Here is a 10,346-nt window from a genome sequence, read left to right on the forward strand (position 1 = left end):
ATTCCAAATTTCCCTCCCCCTTTCCCCGGTTGCGTCCCCAATATTTCTCGAATCTGATGTCTTCCTGTAGCTCCCACATTTTTTTTTAAAACCATAGTCCTTTACCAGTCATTTTTAATTTTGTATATCCAATCTTGGAAGGAGTCTATCTCAAAAGGGCCCATTTTTCCCATCCAGACTTTTTTATACTTGGGAGTGAAAACTCCAGTTTTACTTCTTTATACTTTTTCTGGATGTTCCAAATGTTCCCGCTTCCAGCTTTATCCAGTTGTCGATTGTTCTTGTTGTTCTTGTTGATCTGTCTCTTCTTTTTCCCCTCCTTTTCTTTTCCTATTTTCCTGCACAGATGTTCCAATTCAAAAAGTCTCTAAATTCCTCTGCAAAGGCTCTGTTATTCAGGAACCAAACATGATGCCAAATCCCTTCCATTCTTCGGTAGATAAGTCCATTGTCTGCTTTACATGTGTAAGCCTCTGTAGCCAAAATAGTGTTCCATTTCTGCAGTTTCCCAGGAGATAAAGAGTTCTGTTCAAATTCAGTGCTGACAACTTGTAATATCCCTCAGCTCCTCTAGGTGAATTGCAATAACTCAGTTCCCTTCCAGATCACAACCAGCAATCATAGTAACTTAGTATTCCTTGTTTTAAACATTCTAAGTCCAAATTATAACAAATGTAACCGGTAAAGTCCTTGGAACAAAGTTCTTTTTTGTTCTTCTGCTTTGACAGCTCTTTGACAGCTGTCAAAACCTCTCCTTGTCTTCTCCGGGCGCTCTAGCTAAAACGCTCCCAGGTTCCGTGGGGGGGTTGCTTTTTAATTCACTTCCACTATTCTCCTCCAGCTCAGTCTTATAATTTTCCATCGCAAAATTTAATAACTTTTTCAGAATAGGGTTGCACTCGATCTTAGATGTTAAGTCCTTTGCTTTAACTCCTCTACAACAGGGGGGGGGGGCTGACTTCCTTTTTACGCCCTCCCCGCTCGTTCCAAATTTTTTATAAATTTTGTCCTTTTTAATCCAAGTTCCAATTACTCACGGGTTATACTTTAAGTCCGAATTTCCAATGGAAGAAGTCAGCGCTCTCCGTCGAATGGCATGCGGCTTCGCTTGGCAGGGGAAGCGGAGTACTCAAAGCACCACCACCCCCTGTCACCCGTTCCGCAGCCTTTAAAAAGGCTCCTTCGCGGGTCGGGGGGGGGGGGCTTAAAAGGTGCCAGCCGAGTCACCATGTCCATGGGTTTCAGCGCCCATGGTTTTTGAGGGTCCCCGCGTCGCCGGCGCGGGAGGACCCAACCCCTGCCGAGCCGGCTCCCTCCGGAGCTCGGAGGGAGTCCGCCATTCGGCGATGGCGCCAACCCGGAACCCAGGTTGAGTTAAGTTAGACCGAAAGCAGGAACCCCTGCAACTGTTTGGGGGTGCCTAGCCAGATCAGAGACATATGGTCCAATCCCAGATTTACGTAAAAGCTAAAGAAACTATAGCTTAGGGACGCACTCTCTTGGGGGCCCCCAAAAAATTTAAAGGAAAAAAATGGACGTACATTTCCAAAATACATTTCCAAAATAAAACCTACATACAGCAGCAATGGGACGCGGGTGGCGCTGTGGTCTAAACCACTGAGCCTAGGACTTGCCGATCAGAAGGTTGGCGGTTGGAATCCCCATGACGGGGTGAGCTCCCGTTGTTCGGTCCCTACTTCTGCCAACCTAGCAGTTTGAAAGCACGTCAAAGTGCAAGTAGATAAATAGGTACTGCTCCAGCGGGAAGGTAAACGGTGTTTCCGTGTGCTGCTCTGGTTTCGCCAGAAATGGCTTAATCATGCTGGCCACATGACCCAGAAAAATTGTCTGTGGACAAACGTTGGCTCCCTTGGTCAGTAAAGCGAGATGAGCGCCGCAACCCCAGAGTCGGCCACGACTGGACCTAATGGTCAGGGGTCCCTTTACCTTTACCTTTATATACAGCAACAGTGTTTTGTGTTGCGTAGGCTCCTATGCTGTTAGTCATGGGCCCCACCTGCTAGCCTGCTCCCTAAAATATCACTGGTTTGCTCATTATCATTGCTCTATATATAGGGTGCCTACATTCTGCATGGACTTCTTGCATGGCAACACGTGCAAATGACTTTCGATACCCATTAGGTCCATAAATTACAATATAGCATATATTCAACAACAAAAAACAACAACAGGGACAATTTGTTGTTGACAAAGGACAGCTGGACATATAAAGGGCCCCATTACCTTCAGTAGCTTAGGGCCTCATCAAACCTAAATCTGGCCCTACATGCATATTTAGAATCATTGAATTGTAAAGTTGGAAGGGAAACCAACCCCCTGCAAGGCAGGAATTTACTTGGCAGTAAAGCCCACTTTTTTCAATGACGCTTACCTCCAGGTAACTGTGCACAGGACACGGGTGGCGCTGTGGTCTAAACCACTGAGCCTTGGGCTTGCCGATTGGAAGGTCGGCGGTTTGAATCCGCACAACGGCGTGAGCTCCCGTTGCTCTGTCCCAGCTCCTGCCAACTTAGCAGTTCAAAAACACGCCAGGGCAAGTAGATAAATAGGTACCACTGCGAAGGGAAGGTAAAAAAACAAAAAACTGTGCACAGGGTTGTAGCACCCATGAGGCAAACAGGGACTGACCTCAGGCATCTTCTGAAAGATCTGCTGCTTATAGACAGGCCTTCACAATGAGTTTCTCCTTTTTAACCAACTCGTAATGATCTTCTGAGAGCCAGTGAGGTGTTGTGGTTAAGAGCGGTAGTCTCCTAATCTGGGGAACCGGGTTCGCGTCTCCGCTCCTCCACATGCAGCTACTGGGTGACCTTGGGCCAGTCACACTTCTTTGAAGTCTCTCAGCCCCACTCACCGTACAGAGTGTTTGTTGTGGGGGAGGAAGGGAAAGGAGAATGTTAGCCGCTTTGAGATTCCTTAAAGGGAGTGAAAGGCGGGATATCAAATCCAAACTCTTCTTCTTCTTCTTCGTTATGTTTTATGGACATTTGTATGAACTGATTATATGGCCACACTGCAAGCTGCAGTGATACACTTTATAAAAGTGTGGCTCATATATATTTAAATAAATGATGCTACTTTTTACTCAGGGAACCCTTGCAAATTGCTTGGATTATTTCCCACATTCCTGTGGGAAATTGATGATGAGCCTAAATGCCACTAACTCAAGAATCCCCAACTTTCTCTCAACAGAAGAAGCCTCAAGGAAACTGCTGAAAGCTTTAAAAAGAACTCCACAAAAAAACAAAAACCACCATTGTACTCTTCTACTGGCTATATGCCATGATTCTCTGGCCAAGCCTGACCTGGTATTAAAAAAGCCAAACCCATATAATTCATTTCATAAATAACGTCAGATAAATCAAAGTGTCAAATGGTAGAGATGGGAAGGACAGAAAGAGAGCATTCTTCACTGGAACGACATTTAGCTCCAGTTAAGGAGCAGAAGTGAAAGAAAGGGAAAGGCTTTTTAATCGGGGTTTTTGAACAAATGTTGACTTTGGACCTCTTCACCTCCATCTTAATACTTGTACACACATATTTTAAGAGTCACCTTCTGATTGAGAAGCGATGCTCTAACATTCACAAGCTAGCCAGGTTTTTGCAGAGCTGAAACCTGTGAAGTTATAAAGGTTTGTAGCGATTCTTCAACACTTTAAAAAATATTTTTAGACCCTTCAGAAAAGCCCACTGTGAACTGTTTGCAAGGCAGCTTGAGTGTCACTTGCCTTCATAGCAATCTTCATGGCGATCCACGTTCCCGGCTGTCTCCAATGAGGTGTCCAGTGGCGTTTGCTGCAAGTTCATGGGATTGGTTTCAATCAATGACGTGGCCTAGTTCCTCGCAACGATGTGGCTAGCAGTGTGTCTGTTCTCTTGACCCTTTGGGCTTATTAAAACTTGCCAAGAGCATGTGACCAAGTGGGTCCGGCATGCAGTCAATGTGTTAGGGCAGGAATGGTCTCAGCTGTCCCGAAAGACACCATGATCTCACCACTCCAGAAAATCTGTTGGTTGGTGATGACCTTTAAAGCCCTAAGCGGCCTCGGCCCAATATACCTGAAGGAGCGTTTCCACCCCCGTCGTTCTGCCCAGACACTGAGGTCCAGCTCCAAGGGCCTTCTGGTGGTTCCCTCCCTGTGAGAAGGCAAGTTACAGGGAACTAGGCAGAGGGCCTTCTTGGTAGTGGCACCCGCCCTGTGGAACACCCTCCCATCAGATGTCAAGGAAATCAACTATCTGACTTTTAGAAGACATCTGAAGGCAGCCTGTTTAGGGAAGCTTTTAATGTTTGATGTTTTATTGTGTTTTTAATATCCTGTTGGAAGCTGCCCAGAGTGGCTGGGGTGTTTACCAGCTCCATCTGGTACGCAGGCTTAGACCCTACCTCCCCACAAACTGCCTTGCCAGAGTGGTGCATTCTCTGGTTTTGTCCCGCTTGGACTACTGCAATGCGCTCTACGTGGGGCTACCTTTGAAGGTGACCTGGAAACTGCAATTAATCCAGAATGCGGCAGCTAGACTGGTGACTGGGAGCGGCCACCGAGACCATATAACACCAGTCCTGAAAGGTCTTCATTGGCTTCCAGTATGTTTCTGAGCATAATTCAAAGTGTTGGTGCTGACCTTGAAAGCCCTAAACAGTCTAGGACCAGTATACCTGAAGGAGCGTCTCCACCCCCATCGTTCTGCCCAGACACTGAGGTCCAGCGCTGAGGGCCTTCTGGCGGTTCCCTCCCTGCGAGAAGTGAGGTTACAGGGAACCAGGCAGAGGGCCTTCTTGGTAGTGGTGCCCGCCCTATGGAATGCCCTCCCATCAGATGTCAAAGAGATAAACAACTACCTGACATTTAGAAGACATCTGAAGGGAAGTTTTTAATGTGTGACATTTTAATATATTTTTAATCTTTGTTGGAAGCCGCCCAGAGTGGCTGGGGAAACCCAGCCAGATGGGCAGGGTACAAATAAATTACTACTACTACTACTACTACTACTACTACTACTACTACTACTACTACTACTGCCTAATCCCAAAGACCCATTTCAGGAAGGCGGTTGACAGGGTTGTGTGCCAATACTTGCCAAGTACTCTTGGAACAGATTGTCTCGACGTATTTCATGCCTAGTTATAGGGCCAAATTGGCTTTGGTTGCCTTGATGGATTACCTTTCTCGAGAAAAGGATCGTGTCTTTGTGACATGGCTCCTTTCTGCACCATTTGGGGAAATATCAGACACCCAGAGCCACATGAGAAGTATTGCTGTGCCTCTTCTCCCCACAGCACTGTTGCCTTTCCAGAAGGGAAGCAGTACAGTGGAACCTTGGTTTAAGAACAGCTTAGTTTATGAACAACTTGGATTAAGAACACTGCAAACCCGGAAACACGTGTTTTGGTTTGTGAACTTTGCCTTGGAAGCAGAACACGTTCCGCTTCCTGTTGAGTGTGTTCCATTTGTAAATCGAGTCCCCCGCTGCAATGGGGAAGCACGCCTTAGTTTAAGAACGGACTTCCGGAAGAGATTAAGTTCATAAACCAAGGTACCACTGTACTGTGTTCTCCTGCCTTATGGGCTGGGGGGGGGATTCCCTTGTTATCTCCCCAAAAGGCAACATACATAAAGCAGGAAAAGTTTCCCACCCCATTCCTCTACCTGTACACAGGTATTTCTTTATTATCCAGGAGGGATTCAGAAGTAGAGCTGGGAAAACGTTTTGCCGTTAGCCAAAAACATTTTTGCTCTGCCAAGCATTTTGAGAGAATACATTTTATTCGTTGTTGGGTCATGTGATCTTGTACGCTACCATTTTATGTTGTATGGTATGATTTTTGTTGTATGTTTTCAATTTTATTTCTTGTGTGCTGCCACAGTATTATGAGCTACTACGGCTCATAAATACCTTTACAGATAAAGTAAAGAATGAAACACTTGAGTGTCGACCATCAAACTTAGTTAGAACCTCCTATCCTTCCTGCTGCCAGACTGACCCAAATTTCCTTTTCCTCATACACTAATATTTGTCAGGTTAGGCTGCAGCATCTGAATCCCAAAACATGTCTAGACAACCACCAGGGCTTCATCTGGCACCACCCAGCTATTATGAAAATCATTTTATTCTGGATGCGGGATTCTAGAATATCTCTTAGCCCTTGCAGATCAGAACTGCAATGACATTCGTAAGAATGCTGTCAAGTAGTCAAACTAATCTACTTATCTAGCATTCTTTAACCACCTCAGTTGTGACCACAGAAAGGGGACCTGAAAGCATGTTTCAGGTGTCCCAGAAGAAATATATATATGGCAGCCACTGGCTTTTCAATTAGAACAATGAAAATATTTCATATTAACTTGTCTCAGAAAGCTGTACATACTCTTAAGGCTGCAATCCTAAACCCATTTACTAGAGGAAGTCCTGTGGTTTACTTCTAAGTAAGCATTTTTCGGATCACATTGTATCGCCAGAATATAAATTTACCCTAGTGAATAAAGAGTGGAAATATTTGACAAGAATACCTGCAGGAACAGTTGAATGTCACCCACTGAAAAACCACCTAACAAAGATGGCTTTATAGATTATTTATTCTGTTAGTTTACTGGGTGTGGGGAGGAGAGGCGATTGGGAAAATTCAAAGTGTCTTAATCCATGTTAAGCGATCTCCAAACATTTGGGGGAAAAACCTTCCACATGTTATCACAGTGAACCCTGTTCCACTTCTACAATCAGCTCTAAAATCATGAGGTCTATATTCTTTCTCTGTATACTGGATTCTGACCAAACTAAACCTCCTGAGGTATTTTTTGTTGCAGGAGACTTAGCTGGGTCAGAACCGAGTATACACTTCTGGTCAATGAGCCACCATATCTGCGAGAGGGCTGTGAAAATTTGTCTCCAGGACTTTTTAGACTCGTCTACCCAGGTACTATCTGAAAATCTGAAACCAGAGGGGAACGTTGTGTTGCCAGATGTGAAATATATTGGCATTATCTTCAGCTCTCCAGGTCCGCTATTTAACGGAAACAACTGAACAGAAACCCCATTACACCACAAACTGTGAACACCTTTAATACCATCACGGCTTCCTGGGAACTGTAGTTTTTTGAGACGCTGAACATTCCGTTGGAAATTCCTTGGGACTCGGCCAAGGGATGGAAAGATCGCGAGGCCCCAAAAATAACAGATTGGCAAATCAAATTACAGGAATTGGTGGAGACGGCTCAACTGACTAGTAAACTCAGAGGAAACTCAAAGCAAAAATTTGCGGAAAAATGGGATGGTTAGAGAATATATGTTCAAAAATACAATAATAGTTTTGACTCCGTGCTAGCATTTGAGTGATAAAGGAACTAAAAGGAGGTGGACAACAATTAAGGATTTATTATGTTTTCAGAATGTATTAGAAAAATTATATAGAAAGGTTCATTGTTTTGTGTACATTCAAATGTAAGATAAAACACATGCAAAGGGACTTGACAGGAAGTCAAAGTTGAAGAAAAGATTTTGGAAGATAAAAGGGGAAAAAATATTTACTTTCATTATAATCATTTTGTGTGCGGGTGTGGGTGTGTGGGTGTCTGCACATATGTGTGTTGTTGTATGCAATGTTTGGGAGGAAATAAGACAGTAAATAACAAATAACAAACTAAATATCGATGTATGTAATTTTTATTTCTTAATTATATTTAGTGGTAGTATGGCTGTATTGTTTTTTGTAACATAAAACCATTCAATAAAAATTATTTTTTAAAAAAGGAAATTCTTTGGGACTCTCCTTTCACAAAAAGGCAAAATTCCCAGGACTGGCTGGGAAAGGAAACTCCAACATTTCAAGCCTATGCAGCAGAACTGGGTTGGCCCAGTCTCTCCAGATGTCGTTGAACTCCAATTCCTATCATCCCCAGCCCTCACGGCTAATGGGATAATGGGAGCTGTAACACAGTAATATCTGAAGGCAACACATTGGCAGCAGAAGACAAACCTCATACACAAAGGCATACAGTGATTTTCATGATTCAGTAGATCTTCCGTTAGGAACAGCACTGTGTGTTCCTAAGGAGCAGGCGGATATTAGGACAATTCATTCTCCCAAACTCCTAATTCTCTGTTGGAGATCCTTCCATCAAAGTGCACTTGAACACCTCTTGAAAGGCAGCCAGAAAAGGCTCTGTGGCTTCTTCAACCGAGACGTGTCTCTGGAGTTCTCTGCTCAGAGAGGTCACCTCCTTCCCCTCCAGCCCACAAGGAACAATGTGGTCAAACCACGTCAAGTCGGTGCAGCAGTTCAGAGCCAAACCGTGCGAGGTGATATGCCTTCCGCAGTGAATGCCTGGAGAGCGAGACAAGAGAGATGCATTAAACTTACTGGGAAGGGAGAGCCGCCGTCCATTTATCAAGTGCTGTGCCGCAATACAGTGGTGACAGCAGCCACGAAATTAAAAGACGCCTGCTTCTTGGGAGAAGGGCAATGACAGGCCTAGACAGCATCTTGAGAAGTAGAGACGTCACCTTGCCAACTAAGGTCCGTATAGTTAAAGCCATGGTTTTCCCAGTAGTGATGTATGGAAGTGAGAGCTGGACCATAAAGAAGGCTGATCGGCGAAGAATTGATGCTTTTGAATTATGGTGCTGGAGGAGACTCTAGAGAGTCCCATGGACTGCAAGAAGATCAAACGCATCCATTCTTAAGGAAATCAGCCCTGAGTGCTCACTGGAAGGACAGATCGTGAAGCTGAGGCTCCAGTACTTTGGCCACCTCATGAGAAGAGAAGACTCCCTGGAGAAGACCCTGATGCTGGGAAAGATGGAGGGCACAAGGAGAAGGGGGCGACAGAGGACGAGATGGTTGGATAGTGTTTTCGAGGTTACCAGCATGAGTTTGACCAAACTGCGGGAAGTACGGTAGTGGAGGACAGAGGTGCCTGGCGTGCTCTGGTCCATGGGGTCACGAAGAGTCGGACACGACTAAACGACTAAACAACAACAACAACAAAGATATGATATATATATATATATATATAGAGAGAGAGAGAGAGAGAGAGAGAGAGAGAGAGAGGTATAGAGATAGATATGGTTATAGATATGGCCCTAGGTAGGTATGATATGATTTATATAGGTAGGTAGGTATAGAGATAGATATGGCTATAGATATGGATATAGCCCTAGATATATGACATATATAGATATAGATATAGATATAGACTGTATAGATACATATAGATAGATATGGATATAGATGTGGATATGGGTATAGCCCTAGGTACATATAGATAGCCATAGACATATATACAAAGAGAGAGAGAGATGGGTATATGGATAGATATTATACACACACACACACACATATATATATATATACACATATACAGGTATAGCAAGATACATATATACACACACACACACACACACACACATACATACATATACAGGTATAGCAAGATACATACATATATATATACACACACACACACACACATACATATATATATATATATATATATATACACACACACACACACACACAGGTATAGCAAGATATATATATATATATATATATATATATATATATATATATGCGCGCGCGCGCACACACACACACATATATATATATATACAGGTATAGCAAGATACACACACACACACACACACACACACACACACACACTCTGGAGGACGGAGATTTCTCTCCTCCTCTCACCCACCGATGGCGCAGACCTTCCTCCCTCGGAGCCAGACGCCGGTGCAGGGCGGCGGCAGGGCGGCGGCTTGCGGGAGGCCGAGCCTTCGGCAGGCGGCCACGGCCACGCTCTCCAGGGCGGCCACGTAGCCCCGCACGGGCAGCCCGAAGCGCCGCAGGTCCAGCACCGGGTAGGCCACCAGCTGGCCGGGCCCGTGGAAGGTGGCCAGGCCGCCGCGGGGGACGCGCTCGAAGCCGGCGCCCAGCGCCCTCAGCCGGCGCTCCTCCTCCGCCGAGGCCGCCCGCCGGGCGTCCAGGCCGCGCAGCCCCACCGTGAAGACGGGGCCCGAGGGCTCCCACAGCAGCAGCCGGTGCGGCGCCTCAGGGGAGGCCGAGGCCTCGCGGTGGCGCCTCACGCAGCGGCCCTGCGCCGCCAGGGAGTCCAGGTAGGCCGCGCGGCCCAGGCGCAGCACAAGCACCGGGGGAGGCCGCATCCGGCAGCCGGGGTCCGGCGCCACGGGCACGCCAGCCGGGAGGAAGAGAAGGGCAGAGGCTTCGGAGGAGGAGGAAGGAAGGAAGGAGAAGTTCTGGCTCAGGCCGCGAGAGGGCTCCTGGGCGCGTGCAGAGTGCACACAACGACGCCTGGGGCGGGGCT

General features: G+C 45.9%; 1 protein-coding gene across 1 annotated transcript; it reads right to left on the minus strand.

Moving 5' to 3' along the window:
* Positions 1 to 7,667: 7,667 nt before the first annotated feature.
* Positions 7,668 to 10,346, minus strand: LIPT2 (lipoyl(octanoyl) transferase 2). Its single transcript, XM_077926870.1, has 2 exons — positions 9,717 to 10,346; positions 7,668 to 8,344 (listed from the first exon to the last, which is right to left on the minus strand). The coding sequence occupies exons 1-2, from the start codon at positions 10,183 to 10,185 to the stop codon at positions 8,112 to 8,114; spliced, it is 702 nt and encodes a 233-aa protein (XP_077782996.1). The 5' UTR covers positions 10,186 to 10,346; the 3' UTR covers positions 7,668 to 8,111.

The sequence above is a fragment of the Podarcis muralis genome, chromosome 4 (assembly GCF_964188315.1).
Source record: "Podarcis muralis chromosome 4, rPodMur119.hap1.1, whole genome shotgun sequence".
NCBI lineage: Eukaryota > Metazoa > Chordata > Lepidosauria > Squamata > Lacertidae > Podarcis > Podarcis muralis.

Coding starts and splice junctions, on each gene's coding strand:
- LIPT2 (XM_077926870.1), bottom strand. CDS start 10,185: ATGCGGCCTCCCCCGGTGCTTGTGCTGCGCCTGGGCCGCGCGGCCTAC. Junction 8,345..9,716: donor GAGGAAGGTCTGCGCCATCG/GTGGGTGAGAGG, acceptor CTCGCTCTCCAG/GCATTCACTGCGGAAGGCAT.